At 35.4% G+C, this 20,206-nt stretch overlaps 1 protein-coding gene across 4 annotated transcripts in view; it reads left to right on the top strand.

Annotated features, from left to right (window-relative positions):
- Positions 1-20,206, top strand: part of Akt3 (AKT serine/threonine kinase 3) — a 242,803-nt gene that overhangs the window by 147,496 nt on the left and 75,101 nt on the right. For all 4 annotated transcript variants that reach the window (XM_028755300.1, XM_028755298.1, XM_028755299.1 and 1 more), the window contains 2 exons: positions 10,739-10,883; positions 13,870-14,001. In XM_028755300.1, coding sequence (XP_028611133.1) covers positions 10,739-10,883; positions 13,870-14,001 — 277 coding nt within the window. The remainder of the gene's footprint in view (positions 1-10,738; positions 10,884-13,869; positions 14,002-20,206) is intronic.

Raw genomic sequence — 20,206 nt, 5'->3', positions numbered from 1 at the left:
GTTTCACGTATAACTGCCTGTATGCGTGTTAGTTTTAGATGGCCAAATGGGAAGGATTCTGAGATTTTTGTCTAAACTTTAGTATATTAGTAACTAATAGGATTGATTAGTGTAACTAATGTATACCCTGTGACTCATGAGCAACAACATTGATACTGATCAGCGCTGTGATAGCCACGGGGCTATATTTCCATTCTTTTGATTGACTGGTTTTGTACCTATTTTGCTACTTTCTATTTTTTTCTTAATATTATTTTACCTGATGGCTTGATAATGAGTTAGGTCTAGCAAACTCAATCACAAGGTTATTTTACTACAGATGTTATTATATTTTATCCTAATCAACAACTTTTAAAAGTAGAATATTAATAGCCTTCTAATTATTATTATTCTAATTATTATTAATAGAATAACTTACTCTAATATGCTTCTCTAAGACCTTAGTGAAACAAAATAATATTTTAAAATACTAATAAAATGATCAAAGACAAAAAAAATTTTTTTTTTAAATACTCTGTATTGGAGCAAGGGTTTTTACATGCTAGGTGCAGACCTAGCCCTAGCTTGTTTCCTAATTTTTTTAATAATACTTTTGATCAATAAATTGTGATGTATTTTAGGAATATAGAAAAGAAAAATACCAGTGTGACACTAATATGATTTTATTTTCTATATTTGCAATATTCTTTGTTTTGAAGTATATACAGGCTTGTGTGTTCACTCTTCTCATGCCTTACTCCCATTCATCTACCCTAGGCTTCGACACACTGAGTTCATCCACAACATAGACCTGTAGTCATAATAGCTCTTGTGTCTTTCGGGTCTTAGTGTCAAGCAGCAATCCCCCCCCCCCCGACCCTGTACTTAGCCTGATTTTGGTAGGCTAGGTGGGTCCTCTGGCTACATGTTTACATAGCTTTATTCCTTTTTCTTTGCATTTTATGTGTATGTGTATTTTGCCAGCATGTATATACAAGTACCGTGTTTTATACTATCCATAGAGACATGAAGAAGATTTCAGATCTCCTGGAACTGGAGTTACAGACAGAAGGATTTTAGCTTCCCTATGAGTACTAGGAATCAAACCTGGGTTCTCTGGAAAAGCAGCCAATGCTCTTAACTGCTGAGCAATCCCTCCAGCCCCTTCCCCAGTTTTAAAAACAAGTGTATCATTTCTATTACTTTTGTTTTCTTTTTGTAAACTTCTTGACATCAAGAATCATATCTTGTTTTGTTTTACTTTATTTTCTTTTAAAATCTTGAGCTCACAGTCCAGGATGTGATGACAGGGTGTTTACTAGGTGACTGATTAATGCAGGATTTCTGTGAAAAATGTTGTTATGAATGAATTTTTAACATTTACTGAAGCTTGATTGACTTTGCCCATTTTTGCTCCCAAAGTTGGATGTAAGTCCTATCTTTTTAGTTTTGGGTAGAAAGACTTAGACGGTTGTTTCTTGCTCTGCAATGCAGGTTGGCCTGAAACTTACTATGTCACTCTTGTGTCCGTCCTTCTGCCTTGACTTCCTGAGGGCTGAGAGGAGTATGAGATGTGAGGAAGACAACAGCTGTGTTAGCTCTTGAGGCTCTAAAGTCCTTTCGCTTTCCTCTAATATCTGTCTACTCATCTAAAGAATCAATTTTCTCTCATTTATTTTTACGAAAATGGAAATTAACCTATTGTTGGAGTATGCGTTTCTATATTCATGAGGCACTTGCTGTCTGGAGACTTCATAGAGCCTCAGTCTAGTGTCAGCAAGGACTTAGAAGTGTCTCAGCGTTCAAATCCTCTGTAATGTTCTGGCCTCAGTCTGATTTTTTTTTGTGTTGTAAACTAGATGGATTCTTCCTATGTGTGGTACTTTATTTAAATGGATAATTTAATATTGGGACTTCTTTTAAAAGTGAGTCTAATGTCTCAGACCTTACTGAATCATTTTTTCTTCACAATCATTAAATTATGAATATGTGGGTGTGCACATGTGTGTGCTTGTGCATGTGTGTGCACATGTGTGTGAGCATGTGTAGCATGTATGTCTCTCTCTCTGTGTGTATGTAGGCTTTTAGATTTTCATTTTCTTTCTGCCCTTATATTTTCTGTTGTCCTTAATAGTAATATTGGTTTTAGTTAGAAAAACTTGAATTAAATTTTTAACTTGAAGCAGTTTTCCATTTTTTTAATAAAAATGTTTTTAGATATTTTGCTGCATTTCTGATTTTTTTTTGGTTTGGATTTTTTTTTTTTTTTTTTTTTTTTTTGGTTTTTCGAGACAGGGTTTCTCTGTGTATCCCTGGCTGTCCTGGAACTCACTCTGTAGACCAGGCTGGCCTCGAACTCAGAAATCTGCCTGCCTCTGCCTCTCAAGTGCTGGGATTAAAGGCGTGCACCACCACTGCTCAGCGCATTTCTGATTTTAAAATTAAGTTTATGTTAACTTACAGTTCAAAACATAAAATACACATATTAGTGGATACCATGTCATGTTTTAATATATGTATAAATTATTTCTATCTCCTCAAACATTTATTTAAGGTAATTATTAGAAATGCATAGCACATTACTATCTATGTTCTCCCGACTATACAGTAACCCAACATAATGTTTTGCTCCAATCCAACTACACTCATCTTCACTAATCAGTCTTTTATGATCATTTCTTCCCCTTACAGTCTCCGTAGCCGTTGGTCATCACTGTTCTCTTCAAACCTAGAAGATATACACTTCTAGATTCCTCATATGCATGAGATAATATGGTCCTTTCTGTGCCTCGCTTTCTTAGCATAGTGATCTCTAGTTTCTTCCATAATGTCCCAAATGACTGAGTTCTCTTTATTTAAGAGTGAAGAATATTCTACTGTTTGTATATAAGTTCTTTATTCATTTATCAGTTGATAGATACTTATGTTACTTCCACCTCCAAACTATGTGAATAGTACTACAGTGGACATGGTCAAGCAATTTCCTTTTTGAATGGCTAATTTAATCCATTGGGTAAATGCTAAGAAATGGGATGGCTGGATCATAGGGTAGTTTTAAAAGTTTTGAAAGATATGCCATACTCCTTTACATAGCACCTGCTACTAGTAGCGCCACTAACACCTGCCATCATCTATTTTCTAATGTTTTTAGTAGCAAGGATTGAGTCGTTGCCTTACTGTGGTCCATGACTTGCATTTGCCTGAGTATGGAAATGCTGAGAACAATCTTTTGTTCATTTTTAATTGGATTACTTACTTGTTTGTTTCTTTGTTTCTTTTTTGGTTATTGAGTTATAGTAGTTCCTTATCAAAAATTAGGAACTAGCCTCCTTTATCTCCTTGAGGGGGGGATGATGCATGGTGATACACAGTTTCATTTTGTTAGGGTGTAGTTATATCTAGCCTGGAATTGCCTGTGTAGATCAGTTTAGCTTCAAACTTAGAAAATTTCTTTAAAATAAAAAAAGTCATATATTTGCAAATATATTTCATATATATGTGAGATACATATTTTTCAGACTCTTTGGCCTGTTTCTTAAGTCTCATTTTTATTCTTCTGTTTTCTTTGTTTCATAGTAGTTTTTTTTAATTGCCATTCATTTTGTGGCCTGTATTTTTGGTGTTGTAGTCAAAGATCACTGCTAAGACAGGTGTCATGAAGTTTTCACCTGTATTTTCTTCTAGCTTTCTAGCTTTAGGTGTTTATTTTGAAGTGTGTATGTGCGGTTTAAAATACAATTTACATTTAATTCTTTTTCATATTGACACCCATTTTTTGCCAAAACCATTTGTTGAAGAAAGTCTCCTTTGGCTTTATGTAGTTGTGGCTTTATATAGTTGTGGCCTATGAAAGATGACCATGTATGCATAGTTCTATTATTTCCTCTCTCTATACTTCTCTCATTCTGTGTCTTTACTCAGATTCCATATAATTTCAGTTATTGTAACTTTAGAATGTGTATATATTTGTGTGTTTTTGAGCATTTCATAAATGTATATGACGTATTTTGTCTATAACTGTCCCATTCCCCATACCACTTCGAATCCCCCTGGATCATACTTCATTGTGAACCCTTCCTAACTTCATGTTTTCTGCATTTAAAAGTAATGTAATTCATTGAATCCAATTGGTACAATTAAAATGTGCATGGCCATATAGGGATATCTACGGTAGCAAGAGCACCCTATCAATGTCCAGAGATGGCTCAGCAGTTAAGAGCATTGACTGCTTTTCCAGAGGTCCTGAGTTCAATTCCTAGCAACCATATGGTGGCTCACAACCATCTGTAATGGGATCTGATGCCCTCTTGTGGTGTGTCTGAAGACAGCTATAGTGTACTCATCACATATATAAAATAAATAAATAAAATATTTGAAAAAAACAAGTAAAACTTTTATAATTCCAATTGCTAGTAATGGTTTTAATCATGTTAGCCATCTCATTAGTGAAAATTAGTACTCCAAGACCAGTGAGATGAGATTGTCTAGCATGAAGTATGCAGAGACAGCAGAGATAATAAAAACTGATATGATAGAATGTAGGGCAAATATTAGACAATGAGGCGGTCTTATAGATATGCCATTTAACTCTCAAGGGATTTGAGAGAATGAGGGGAAAATTTAAAGTAATGGTTCCTGAAATTTTTCTAAAATGTCTAAAGATACAGAACCCAATATCAGAAGTTCTTTAACTTGCAGGTGGGTAAAGTACAGAAATCAATTTCTATGCCAGTAAGTTTGATAAATATCGAAAGTGAATGAGAAAGAAAGAGTTCTTCCTCAAGGGAGCAACAGATAGAGCAAAAGGTTACATTACAATAGAAAAAAATTGGTATGGGAAAAATATTGACTAAAATAATAATTGGGGATAATGGAATCATGTACTCAAAATGCTAAAACCAAGTAAGTGTCACAAAACAAGAATATATCCCAAGGATAAAAGTAAAATTAAAATTATTTTTAGTTTGAGGCATCACTGAGATGGCTTAGTAGGTAAACTCATTAAAAATACCTCCTTAAAAAAAAGGAGGCATCAAATTTTAGGGAAATAGTTTTATCCATAGGTAGGATGTATGCAAATAAAATTTAATTGTAGTCTCAATAGCTTATAACTGAATTTTTATTTTCCATCTTTTCTTTTTAAAAAAATTATTAATATTTTTAAGATAATAGTTTAATTATATTTAAGAATTTAATAAATGTATTTTAATCTTTTATACTTTGCATTCATCTACAAAACTCCTCTCAGATCTACCTCCTCCTCCTCCTCCTCCTCCTCCTCCTCCTCCTTTTCCTCTTCCTTTTCTTTTTCCTCTTCCTCCTCCTCCTCCTCCACCTCTTCCTCTTCCTCCTTCACACTCACCTCTATTTTGTACACCCACTTTTCTTTAGAAGATTGTCTATAGCAGTAAACATCCCTGGCCTCTGGCTCCTACACTCCATCCACTTCCTCTTTCCATGATTTCTCCTGAGCTGAGGTAGAAGGGTTGTGTTGTAAACGGATTAATTGGGGTTGGGCACACACTGGTTAATTTTCTGAATTTTAACTAATTGTGGCTTTCATTAAAAGTCTCCGTCTGACTTCATACTCATCAAAGGAAAAATCTATCAAGGTGAACTCTCAATTCTGAATATCTATGCTCCAAATGCAAGGGCACCTACATACATAAAAGAAACCTTACTAAAGTTCAAAACACACATTACACCTCACAAAATAATAATGGGGGATTTCAACACCCCACTCTCAGCAATGGACAGATCATAGAAACAGAAACTAAACCGAGACACTTTGAAATTAACAGAAGTTATGAACCAAATGGACTTAACAGACATCTATAGAACATTTCATCCTAAAACAAAAGAATATACCCTTTTCTTAGCACCTCATGGTACCTTCTCCAAAATTGCACCATATAATTGGTCACAAAACAGGCCTCTACAGATAAAAAAGATTGAAATAATCCCTTGCATCTTATCAGATCACCACGGACTAACACTGCTCTTTAATAATGACAAAACCAATGGAAAACCCACATGCACATGGAAACTGAACAACTCTCTACTCAATGATGACTTGGTCAAGGAAGAAATAAAGAAAGAAATTAAAGACTTTTTAGAATTCAATGAAAATGAGCACACATCATACCAAAACTTGTGGGACTCCATGAAGGCAGTGCTAAGAGGAAAACTCATAGCTCTAAGTGCCTACAAAAAGAAACTGGAGAGAGCACACACTAACAACTTGACTGAACAACTAAAAGCTCTAGAACAAAAAGAAGCAAATACACCCAAGAGGAGTAGAAGGCAGGAAATAATCAAACTCAGGGCTGAAATCAACCAAATAGAAACAGAAAGAACAATACAAAATATCAACAAATCCAGGAGCTGGTTCTTTGAGAAAATCAACAAGATAGATAAACCGTTAGCCAGATTAATCAGAGGGCACAGAGACAGTATCCAAATTAATAAAATCAGAACTGAAAAGGGAAACATAACAACAGAAACTTAGGAAATTTAAAAAATCATCAGATCCTACTACAAAGGCCAATACTCAACAAAACTGGAAAACCTGGATGAAATGGACAACTTCCTAGACAGATACCAGGTACCAAAGTTAAACCAGGAGCAGATAAACCATCTAAATAGTCCTATAATCCCTAAGAAAATAGCAGCAGTCATTAAAAGTCTCCCCACTAAAAGAAGTCCAGGACCAGTTGGTTTTAGTGCAGAATTCTATCAGACCTTCAAGAAATACCTAGTACGAATTCTCTTCAAAGTGTTCCACAAAATAGAAACAGAAGGAACACTACCCAATTCGTTCTATGAAGCCACAATTACACTCATATCCAAACCCCACAAAGACCTGACAAAGAAAGAGAACTTCAGACCAATCTCCCTTATGAACATCGATGCAAAAATACTCAATAAAATTCTAGCAAACCGAATCCAAGACCACATCAAAACAATCATCCATCATGATCAAGTAGGTTTTATCCCAGGAATGCAGGGATGGTTCAATATTCGGAAATCCAGCAATGTAATCCACTATAAAAACAAACTCAAAGAAAAAAACCACATGATCATCTCACTAGATGCTGAGAAAGCATTTGACAAAATTCAACATCCCTTCATGATGAAAGTCTTGGAAAGAGCAGGAATTCAAGGCCCCTACCTAAACATAGTAAAAGCAATTTACAGCAAACCAGTAGCCAACATCAAACTAAATGGAGAGAAACCTGAAGCAATCCCACTAAGATCAGGGACTAGACAAGGCTGCCCACTCTCCTCCTACCTATTCAAGATAGTACTGGAAGTCCTAGCCAGAACAATTAGACAACAAAAAGAAGTCAAAGGGATACAAATAGGAAAGGAAGAAGTCAAAATAACACTATTTCCAGATGATATGATAGTATACTTAAGTGACCCCCAAACTTCCACCAGAGAACTCCTAAACCTGGTAAACAACTTCAGCAAAGTGGCTGGTTATAAAATCAACTCAAACAAATCAGTAGCCTTCCTCTACATGAAAGATAAACAGACTGAAAAAGAAATTATGGAAATGACACCCTTCACAATAGTTGCAAATAATATAAAATACCTTGATGTGAATCTAACCAAGCAAGTGAAAGACCTGTATGACAAGAACTTCAAGTCCCTGAAGAAAGAAATCGAAGAAGATCTCAGAAGATGGAAAGATCTCCCATGCTGATGGATTGGCAGGATTAATATAATAAAAATGGCCATCTTGCCAAAAGCAATCTAGAGATTCAATGCAATTCCCATTAAAATCCCAACTCAATTCTTCACAGAGTTAGAAAAGGAAATTCTCAAATTCATTCGGAATAACAAAAAGCCCAGGATAGTGAAAACTATTCTCAACAATAAAAGAACTTCTGGAGGAATCACCATCAAGCTGTACTACAGAGCAATAGTGATAAAAACTACCTGGTATTGGTACAGAGACAGGCAGGAAGATCAATGGAATAGAATTGAAGACCCAGAAATGAACCCACATACCTGTGGTCACTTGATCTTTGACAAAGGAGCTAAAACGGTCCAGTGGAAAAAGGACAGTATTTTCAACAAATGGTGCTGGTTCAACTGGAGGACAACATGTAGAAGAATGAAAATTGATCCATTCTTATCTACTTGTACAAAGCTCAAGTCTAAGTGGATAAAGGACCTCCACATAAAACCAGATACACTGAAACTAATAGAAGAGAAGATGAGAAAGAGCCTCGAATACTTGGGCACAGGGGAAAAGTTCCTGAACAGAACACCAATGGCATATGCTCTAAGATCAAGAATTGACAAATGGGACTTCGTAAAATTACAAAGTTTCTGTAAGGCAAAGGACACTGTCAATAGGACAAAACGACAACCAACAAATTGGGAAAAGATCTTTACCAATCCTACATCTGATAGAGGGCTAATATCCAATATATACAAAGAACTCAAGAAATTAGACTCCAGACAACCAAATAACCCTATTAAAAAATGGGATATAGAGCTTAATAAAGAATTTTCAACTGAGGAAATTCGAATGGCCGAGAAGCACCTAAAGAAATGTTCAGTGTCCTTAGTCATCAGGGAAATGCAAATCAAAACAACCCTGAGATTCCATCTCACACCAGTCAGAATGGCTAAGATTAAAAAGTCAGGTGATAGTAGATGCTGGCGAGGATGTGGAGAAAGAGGAACACTCCTCCATTGTTGGTGGGACTGCAAGATGGTGCAGCCACTTTGGAAATCAGTCTGGCGTTTCCTCAGAAAATATACCTGGGGATCCAGCTATACCACTCCTAGGCATATACCCAGAAGATGCTCGAACATATAACAAGGACATATGCTCAGCTATGTTCATAGCAGCCTTATTTATAATAGCCAGGAGCTGAAAAGAACCCAGATGTCCTTCAACTGAGGAGTGGATTCAAAAAATGTGGTACATTTACACAATGGAGTACTACTCAGCTATTAAAAACGATGAATTTGAGAAATTCCTAGGTAAATGGATGGAACTAGAAATTATCATCCTGAGTGAGGTAAGCCAATCACAAAAGAACATACATGGTATTCACTCACTGATTATTGGATATTAGCCCAGAACCTTGAAATGCCCAAGATGCAACTCAGAGGCCACATGAAGCTCATGAAGAAGGAAGACCAAGTGGGGGTGATTCGGTCCTTCTTAGAAGGAGCAACAAAATACTCAAGGGAGCAAATATGGAGACCAAGTGTGGGACAGAAACTGAAGGAGGGGCCGTCTGAAGACCATTCCACCTGAGTATCCATCCCATGTGCAGTCACCAAAGGTAAATGCTGATGTGGAAGTCAGGAAGTGCATGCTGATAAGAGCCTGATATAGATGTCTCCTCAGAGGTCTGCAAGAGTCTGACATATTCAGAGGTAGATGCTCACAACTAGCCATTGAACTGATCATGGGGTTCCCAATGGAGGAGTTAGAGTGAATACCATTGGAGCTGAAAGTGTTTGTGGCCCCATGAGGAGAGCAACAATACCAACCAACCACAGCTCCCAGAGTCTAAACCACCAGCCTGGGAGCACTTAGGGAGGAATCCATGGCTTCAGCTGTATATGTAAGAGCGGAGGGCCCTGCTGGGCATAGGTGAGAGAAGAGATCGTTGGTCTCATGAAGGGTGGACGCCCCAGGGTGTGGGAATTTGAGGGTGGGGAAGTGGGAGTGGGTGGGTAGGTAGGGGTACATCCGCAGAGAAGCAGGAGGAGGGGTGAGGGCATGGGGGTTCCTGGATGGGTAAGGGATGGGGTAAGGGGACAACATATGAAATGTAAATAAAACATCCAATAAAAAAAAAGAAAAAGAAAAAAATGAAAAGGTAAAAAAAAAAGTCTCCGTCTGCTGCAAATGGAAGTTTTTTTGATGAGAGAGAGGTGAGAGCTACACTTACCTGTATTTTAAGGATGACTGTTTAGAATGCAGCTAGAGGTGATACTGGTTTAGGAAAGTAACAGTAGGATTCATGACCTCACCAGCCACAAGTATTTTGTTGAGTTTACAATACCAGGCACAAACTTACTCCTATTGTATGAACCTTATGTCAAGTTGGTTGTCTGTTAGTTACCCCTATGATATTAGTGCTATTATTTCATCTTTCAGAATATATTGTTCTAGTTGTTATTGTGGTTCATAGGCATTACAACTAGATAGGAGTATTACTTACTTTCTTGCTTGGCAGCTTACATAACTCCTCCTTGTTCTATGAGAGCTAGTTCTCTCGGAATGGGCTTTCATGTCAGATTTTGATTGATTCCCCCAAATACTTTGTCTTAAGTGTGTGGTGTCTTCAGTATGGTTTCACCTTCCTCTCCTGGAAGGCAACAAAGGGCTACAGAAATAGCCTATATTGTTTGGATGTCTCTTGGAGTCTCCTAACAATAGCTCAAAAGGAGTTTTTTCCTGTCTGATATTTAAGGTTTTTGTTGATTGTCTATTGTTTTGGGGGAGTATTGTTACCTCAAAACAACTTCAAATAAATCATATTTGTGTGTGTGTGTGTGTGTGTAGTCAAACACATTATATGCAATATTAAGTGAGCATAAAATAATACAATTCCCGTATAAGTGCTATTCCTGACCCAAGACTTTTAGATCATTATCACTAAGGGATGCCCACAGAGAAGATGGCTACGCAGTAGACTATTTACAGTCATCTTAAAATTTATAACAGGTTTAAAGTAACTTATTGTCTTCTGTTAATGAGAAACTGAACTCGTTTTTATAGAGAAGAGTGGACAGAAGCTATCCAAGCTGTAGCTGACCGACTACAGAGGCAAGAAGAGGAGAGGATGAATTGTAGTCCAACCTCACAGATTGATAATATAGGAGAGGAAGAGATGGACGCGTCTACAACCCATCATAAAAGAAAGGTAGATAACAATGATGACTTCTTCTTCCCAAGTATATATACTCTCTATATGCTGAAAGCCACATTTGAGAGAGACATCAGCCAGTTTTTGTATTGTCTGTATAACTTTGTGAACCTAGAACACCTGTTGCTTACAACTGAGTAATTGACCAGCACTTAAGCCCAGGATGTTTGTGGGACTTAGGAAGGAGTGGTAATTGATTTACTTTATAGATAACATTTTATCTTGCTGGTAACAGCATTTTAGAAACATGGAAATCAGATGTTTTCCTTAAGGAAAAATGACTCTGTGGTTTCTGCCCGTGCTTTCAACCTTAACGTAAGCTACCTGGAAAGTGAGAAGTCTTGTAAATAATACCTTTTCTTTTCATTGCTACTCATGTGCCAATGAAGAAGGAAAGCATAACCTTTTTCCTCAGTGCTCTAGATTAGTATATAATTTTATAGGAATTGTAAATAATACTTTTCATTACTGTAAAGTTTTAAAATAACTTCTTTATGTAATATGGTATTTAAAACTAGTCTAAATGGTTGAGTATTTGAAAACTCTCACATATAAGAAAGAATGGTCAGCAGAAGCTATCCAGTCTGTAACCTGATAATTGATAGTAGATTAAAATGTCATTTGCATGTGTATGTTAAATATATATTTGTTGTTTGCTTTGTAAATTATATTCAGATGGAGGTGAAAACAAATGCTCAAAGTATTATCAGTTATGTTTTGTGAGTTTTGTTTAATTAATTAATTTTGCAGTGCTGGAATTTTGAATTCAGGAGTATATAAATGCTCCTATGCCACCAAATCCCACCACTTGGTGTTAGTGTAGTGATCAGAACGCCTTTCAAGTTCAGTTGCCTGGGTTCAAATCCTTTTCTTTTTTTATTAATCATTTTATTCATTTACATTTCAAGTGATATCCTCCTTCCCGGTTATATATAAAAATTTTAGATGTATGTGGTAAGTGAAAATAGTTTTAAATTACAGGAGTATATAGAAGGTATGTTTATACCAATGGCTGCTTTATAATGATTTCAATGATTTAGTTTAAAGTGTGCTAGTATTATAGTCTTTATATGTGACAACTGCATTTAGAACATTTTGGGTATATGACGTATCATTTTTAGTGCTTTTAGATAAAAAATAAAGATTGAATTAACACATGTCATGTTGAACAATAACGTCAGTTTATGGCCTTTTACCTATTTATTGTTAGAGAAGTACCAGAAACAATAGCAGTGTGCTGTTTCTTATGCTTTTGTTGCTGACTGAGCTATTCAGGTGTTCTTACATAGATCTTCAAATACATTATTTTTGGATGCTTATATTCTGGCCTTGAAAAATCCAAAGCAAACTTTTCTGTTATGTCTTAGGGTTTGGTGTTTACTTTTGGGTTTGGTACCTACCTTTGTGGTTCTGCACAATTTCTCTGTGCCTGTAATTTATTTGTCAGGGTCTTAATACATAGTCTTTCCACAAAGCCTCCACTTCCACACAGAAAGAAAGCTGTCTCTTGAGAGTTTCTAAGAGAGATACATTGATAATCTCCAGGCTTAAAAAGACATGTTCTATAGACTATTTAATCAAAGACAATTTAAGAATTATGAATCTGAAAGAGAATGAGAAGGTTGCAATGAGGTGCTAGAAAGAAGAAAAGGAATGGGGGAAATTACGTACTTACAATCTTTTTTTAAAAAATCTATTAAAAATGCCAGGCAGATAGAAATTGAGAGTTAGGGAGGGAGAAAGGGAGAGAAAGGCGTAGGTAAGAGGAAGAGACAGACTACTACTTCCTGGGAATAAGACAGCCATATTTGGAGTCTGATAAGTTGGTCCTTAACATCCGAGTTTTTAAAGCTATCAGTGGAATTAAAAATGTCTAGATATCTATTATTTTTCAAAATGACTGTATTTATAACTGTTTTCTAATATGGACAGCTATATGCCTGAATTTTAGATGAATTAGTAAGTATACATTGCTTTTCTTTTTTTGATATTTACTTTTTCCTTTGAACTACATATGTCAAGATGTTATAATTTGATATTTGGGTAAAATTATCAAAATTATTGGCAAGGGATATTAAAGTTTAATGTAGGCATTCATTTATGAAATATTTAAAATTTTGTAAGTATGTATGCGAAGGGCAAATATCTGTAGTTTTATTGCAGTGTCTTTGTCTGGTTTTAATATCAGAATGACTCTGGCCTCATAGTGTGAGTTGAACAATATTTCTCCCATTTCAGTTTTCAGGAAGAGCTTGTGTAGAATTGGCACCTTTTTTGTTGAAATGTTGTGGACTTTTCCTTATTGTAAAAACGTCATATGAATTCAGTTCTTACACAGTGCTGTTCAGCTTACCTGTTACTTCCTCAGTGAGCTTCTGTAGTGTGAGATGTAGTGGATTTGCTCATTTCATCTCAGTGTCCGTTTCTGCCATAGAGCTGTTTGTTCTCTTGTGCTCTCTTTAGTGCCTAATGGTTCTATACTGATGGCACCTTTCTCAGTTCACCTTGATAGACTTATCCTGAGCAATCTGCCTGGATGTTTACAGGGTTTTTGTTTGTTAGTTTGTTTGTTTGTTTATTCCTTTCTCCTATTTTTCCAAAAACGTTTTCTTAGTTATATTTAAAACTTATTGTGTTTTTGAATATCACCTTTTCTGAGGTAGCACTACTTAAAGCAAGAAAACCTGAGAACTTGAAAATATTTGACTTTAAAAAAATTGCCTGTCACTTAACTAATAGTATAACTGAGGGAGAAATTCTAGGTTCAAAATAATTTCTACAAAGTCTGAAACTTACATAAATTATATTTGGTATCGGAGATTGTTGAAGAGACAGGCAATGGAAGTATTTTTTTTCCTCATTGGAAATTGGTCTAGAAATTGGTAGGAAAAGTATCAGGTTTACAGTGCAAGAAGAATACAAGCAGGCTAGAAATAAATTGTGTCAACAATTTCATTGTGGTTTTCTATTTTATATTTTCCAGACTATGAATGATTTTGACTATCTAAAACTACTAGGTAAAGGGACTTTTGGGAAGGTTATTTTGGTTCGAGAGAAGGCAAGTGGAAAATACTATGCTATGAAGATTCTGAAGAAAGAAGTCATTATTGCAAAGGTAACTGATTGTAAAAGCCAGTGACTTAATTTTTCTCTAGTATGAACCTGCATTCATTCTTGTAAGTGGTGGTATAGGGATTCCATGAAGTAATCAAAATATTGATTATAGCCGGGCAGTGGTGGTGCACGCCTTTAATCCCAGCACTTGGGAGGCAGAGGCAGGTGAATTTCTGAGTTCGAGGCCAGTCTTGTCTACAGAGTGAGTTCCAGGACAGCCAGGGTTACACAGAGAGACCCTGTCTTGAAAAACAAAACAACAACAACAAAAAAGGAAAACAAAGAAAAATATTGATTATAAACTGTCAATTTTAAGGTTTTAAGTATAGTATTATGTAAATTATGGTGATACTGTGTTATTCTCTTCAGGAAATATTTTCATTGTAAAGTTAGAGGAATTTTTAAACTATACATTTGTGATCCACATCATTGATTACATTAGTGTTGCTTTCACTATTTTTTCACAGTGTATATGTGCCATATTTTAATTATCTGTTCATCAGTTGAAGGGCATTTAGGCTGTTTCCATTTCCGGGCTGTTATGCATAGAGCAGAAAGTGAACATGGCTGAACAGGGCCTGTCCAGTTGACTGTTGAGTCCTTCGTACACACGCTAAGAAGTGGTCTATATGGATCATATGATAGCTTAGTTAATTTTTAGCTTTTTGAGGACTCTCCCATAATGATTTCCAAAGTGACTCTGTCAGTTTTCAATTCTGTCAACAGTGAGTGTGTCTCCCCTGTCCTCATATTCCCTCCAGCATTTGTCATCTGTTGGTTTTTATGGTCTTTGCCATTTTGATTGCGGTTACATGATCTCAAAATTGTTTTGATTTGTATTTCCCTAATTGCTAGGAACTGAGAACATATCTTAACATTTTGAACTACCTTAGACATTTTTGTGTTTTATTTTGAGAACTCTTTGTTTAGATTTCAGGTCCATTATTCTTTTGAATGGATCATTTGTTTTTGGATATCTTGTTTTTTTTTATTTCTTTATGTATTTTATTTATTAATCCTCAGATGTATAGCTAGCAAAGATTCCAGCTTTGCGGGCCCCTCTTAACCTGGTCTATTGTTTCTTTAGCTATTTAGCAGCTTTTCAATTTTACCAACTCCCAGTTATCAATTGCTGGCTTTAATGATTGGACACAGGGGCTCCTGTTCAGGAAGTCTTTTCCTGTGCCTGTATCTACATTTGCCTGGTTTTTTTTCTCCCAGTTTCATTGTTTCAGATTTCACGTTTAAGTTTGTGAACCATTTGGAGATGGTTTTTGTACAGTGTGATAGATTTGATTCTAATTGCAGTCTTCTACTTGTAGACATCTGTTTACCCAGCAACATTTGATGAAGATTCACTGTTTCCTAGAGCATGTATTTGTCATCTTTGTCAAATATTAAATGACTGAAATTACATGTATTCATGTGTTTGGGTCTTTAATCCTGTTCCAATGATCTATATGTTTGTTTTTGTGCCAATAGCATATTGCTTTTAGGTATTTTATTTTCCTTGAGGATGCTGTGAATGAGTGTATCCATGACCTCTCTCTCTGTGTATATTTGTTGTTCATGTACAGAAAAGCAATTGATTTGTACAGGTTGATTCTTTATACTTCTTTCTCCATTCCTGAACTTATTATTTATAGAAGATTTCTGGTAGAATTTTTGGAATTTCTTATACAGTATTATGTCCTGTGCAAATAAGGATGACAGATTTGACTTTTTTTTCTATTTTGGATCTTTAATTTTCTTCTCTTGCCCTTTTGCTCCAGCTAATACTTCAAGCACAGTGTTGCAAAAGAGTGGGGCAAGTTCGTATTTCAATGTCATTCCTTCAGTGGAGTGGCTTTAAGTTTGTCTCAATTTAGGACATTATTGACTGTGGCTTTCTTATTTTTAGTTCTTTTAGTCAGGGTTAGGCAGTGTTACTATTGCTGTGGTCACATAGAACAAGCTTGGAGTGTTCCTTCTGTTAGTATGTGTTTTAAGAATTTAAGAAGAATTAAATAGTTTAAGAAGAATTGATCTTTCAAAGAAGATCTTTGAAAGTAGATCTATATAGCAGAATTCTGCTATAAGTAAATCTGGGCTTAGACATTTTTAATTGAAAGCCTTTTTGTTGTTATTTTAATCTCCTAATCTGTTTAGGTTGTTTACTTCTTGCTTTAATTTTGGTGGTTTAGTGGTGAATCTAGAAAGTCCTCAATTTCTTTTAGGTTTTTCAACTTAATGAAAGCAGTTTTAAAAAATATTCCCTTATTAAATTCTTTGGTATCTCTTATAATGTTTTCCTGTTCATTTTGGATTCTGTTAATTTGGATTTCCTTCCTTCCTGACTTCCTTCCTTCTTTCTTCTGGTTAGTTGGACCAGAGGTCTGTCCATTTTTTTTCTATCTTTTCAAAGAACCAGTTCTTAGATTCATTGAGTTTTTGTATTATGTTATATTCATTTTTAAGTTGTTACTTTGGTCTGTTTTTCCTTATTTCTTATTGTCTATTGGGTTTTGATTTGGTTTTGTTTTTCAAAATTATTGAGTTTTATCCTTAAATCATTATTCTCTGAGCTCTGACTTTTTAAATGTTGGTCCTTTGGGCTATCGATTTCTCTGACAGGGTTGCTTCCAGGGAGTACTAGAGGTGTTGTGTTACATTTTCACTTTGTTTTAGGTCCAGGAAATATTATTTTCTCACTGGATCCTTTTATCATTCAGTAATTGGTTGTTTAATTTCTGAGTTTGTATTCAAGAGATTTGTTTGCTTTCAATTTTAAATTTTATTACACAGTGTCACATAGGATACATGGAGTTATTTCAGTTTTTCTGACTTTGTTAGTATTTGTTTTGTATATCAGTGTATAGTTTATTTTAGGGAAGCTTCTGTGTGATGCTGAGTAGAATGCATATATTTTGTTGTTTATGTATAGTTTATAGATCCCTGTTAAATCTATTTGATGTGTAATGTCGTTTAAATCTGATGGGGGTTTTGTTGTTGTTGTTGTTGTTTGTCTAGCTGACCTGTCTGTTACAGAAAATGAGGTACCAACTATTAATGAGTTGATAATCTGAGTTTTTTAAAAAATTCATTAGTATATTTTTTATAAAATTGGGTGCATTGGAGTTTGATGCATGTGTACTTAAGATAGTAATGCCTTCTTGGTTAGCTATTCTCTTTATTACAATTAAGTGTGCTTCTTATCTCTTCTGATTAAGTTTGAAGTAGATTCTGTCAGATAGTAGGATAGTGATACTTCCCACAGATGTTGTGGAAGGTGAGTGATAAAATTGGAAAGAATGATTGCCCTCTGGCCTCAGGAAATAGTCTCCTTCTGAAACTTCTTTCTCTGAAAGAAATTTGACTTAAAGACTTCTTATTTAGTATTTCAGGATGGGAATCTGTTTTTCAAAAGCAATTCTATAAGACCATTATTCTTCTAAATCTTAGTACTTCTAAAATTCTTCATTTGTAATCATCATTAGCAAATGAACTTTTAAATAAGCATTGCATTGTTTTAGCCACAAAAATTTCTCACTGTTATTTTTAATTTCTTGTTTTGACATGTTGCTTTTAACTGTGATTAAAAATTATTGGCATCTGTGTTTATTTCTTAGCTTATATGCACCATATCTTCATAGAAAAACTAATTAGTATGTGAAGTACAATATCATTAAATTTGCATTATTGGAAAATTTTCTGACCTTAAATATAAATTATGATAGAAAATACATTTTAATGTATTAAAGATTGATCAGTCTTATTATCTCTTATTTATGTGTTCATAAAAAAGAATTTTCTTACCTATTATCTGTATATGTCTTTGCTTGGCTGTGTACATGTGGTTGATTGAGGAATTTAGAGGAGGAAAAGTCACAAAATTTCACAAAATTTACAAGCTCATGTAGAAAAATATTATGTGGAATGTGGCTGTTTTACCAAAACAGAATGAAATATCCCCCCCCCCCGCCTTTTTTGATATTTTATTTACTAACATTTGAGATGTCATCCACTTTCCCCATTTTCCCTCCTTAGAACCCTTCTGTCCCATCCTTCCTCCGCCTTTTTGCTTTTATCCATTTTAATTATATGCAAGTATTAAGGTCAGTTCTAGGTAGAGAGACTAGCAGTGCAATAGATGCAAATAGTCAAGGAACAAGCAAAACAATAAACACAAATAGTCAAAGAACAAGCAAAGCAATAAACAAATTTCCATGAACACTCCTGTGATCACTGTTTCTAGGGGCTTATCAGGATGACCAAAATATCTGAGCCTACTTCTCTGTCCTAGCCCAAAGTCATTTTCATGTTTGAAGCCTACTTCCTTGTTCTAGCCTAAGATATAGATTCCTGCTTGAAATTACTTCTTCCTTCTAGCCTAAGATTTAGATTCCTACCTGAAATTACTTTTTTGTTCTAGCCTAATGTCAGATTCCTGCCTGAAACCTACTTCAGTCTTGTTAATGAAATAAAAAAAAGAGAAGAGGCAGAGAACCTTTGGGGCTGCTTGGCAAGAATCTGACATGGGTCAAGGACAAGGAAACAGGCTGCATTGGCTTCCTTTTTTTCTAATGTACCAGATTATAATTTGGTGGTACTTTGACTTCTTACTTTCCAATTTGTATCCACTTGATCTCCTTTTGTTTTCTAATTGCTGTAGCTATAACTTCAAGTACTATATTGAATAGATAGGGAGAGAATGGGCAGCCTTGTCTTGTACCTGATTTTAGTGTTATTTCTTCTAGTTTGTCTTCTTTTAATTTGATGTTGGTTGTTGGTTTGCTATATATTGCTTTTATTATATTTAGGCATATGCCATAAATTCCTGATCTCTCCAATGCTTTTAACATGAAAGAGTGTTGTATTTTGTCAGAGGTGTTTTTTAGCATCTAATGAGATGATCATATTTTTTTTCCTTTGAATTTGTCTATGTAGTAGATTATGCTAATGGGTTTTTATATATTGAACCAATCTTGCATCCCTGGGATGAAGCCTACTTTATTGTGGTGAATGATTGTTTTGGTGTGTTCTTGGATTCAGTTTGCAAGAATTTTTTTGAGTATTTTTGCATCAATATTTGTTGCAGGAAATATTCAAAAAGAACAGCCACTGGCTCCTGGCTTGCTGCCTCAGTGGCACTGGCCTGAGGCCCACTGGCCTGCTCTGTGGCTTCCATGGCTCTAGGCATGGCGCCTGGGCCAACTCTACCATCCTCATGGTAGAGATCATAATACTCAGTACCCAGTAGAAATAAGACTCTTAATGCTTAAAGTTAACCAAACAGGTTTATATACCAGCAAATACTCAAATCACAAGATGTTCACACAATTTAGAAGGTTATCCCAATATTCCTAACCTTTAGATTTCATATCTACCAATTTACTTGATGCCACGCGGGTCCACGTCTGCCACCATTTCGGCTTCCCGCTCTCTCTTGCGTGTTTTTTCCTGCATTCCTGTCTCTTCCACCCTTAGCTTCACCTCCCTTTTTCCTGTCCAATCACAGGACTCCCACCGCAAATAGATTGGTCAGGGAAATTTCTGCCACAAATATTCATAAGAGTAATTGACCAGAAGGTCTCTTTCTTTGTTGAGTGTTTGTGTGGTTTAGGTATCAGAATAACTGTGGCTTTATAGAATGAATTAGGTAGTGTTTCTTCTGTTTCTATTTCATGGAATAGTTTGAGGAGTATTGGTATTAGCTCTTCTTTGAAGGTCTGGTAGAATTCTACATTAAAACCACCTGGCTCTTGGGTGATTGGGAGGTTTTTAATGACTATTTTCTTAGGGGTTATCAGACTGTTTAGTTTATCTGATCTTGATTTAACTTTGGTATGTAGTATCTGTCTAGAAAACCATCTATTTCATCTAGATTTTCCTGTTGTGTTGAATATGGGCTTTTGTAGTAGGTTCTAATGATTTGTTGAATTTCCTTAGTTTCTGTTGTTATATCTCCCTTTTCATTTCTGGTTTTATTAATTTGGATAGTGTCTCTGTGCCCTGTTGTTAGTTTGGCTAAGGGAGTATCTATCTTGTTGATTTTCTCAAAGAATCAGCTCTTGGTTTTGTTGGTTCTTTTTATCATTCTCTTTGTTTCTAACTGGTTGCTTTGAACCCTGAGTGTGACTATTTTTTGCCATCTACTACTCTTGAGTGTGTTCGCTTCTTTCTGTTATAGAGCTTTCAAGTGTGCTGTTAAGTTGCTTGTGTGGAAT

This window comes from Grammomys surdaster, unplaced genomic scaffold (assembly GCF_004785775.1).
Source record: "Grammomys surdaster isolate TR1022 unplaced genomic scaffold, NIH_TR_1.0 126051, whole genome shotgun sequence".
NCBI classification, from domain to species: domain Eukaryota; kingdom Metazoa; phylum Chordata; class Mammalia; order Rodentia; family Muridae; genus Grammomys; species Grammomys surdaster.
Note: the sequence above shows the minus strand (reverse complement) of the source record. Positions and strands in the feature narration are given on the sequence as shown.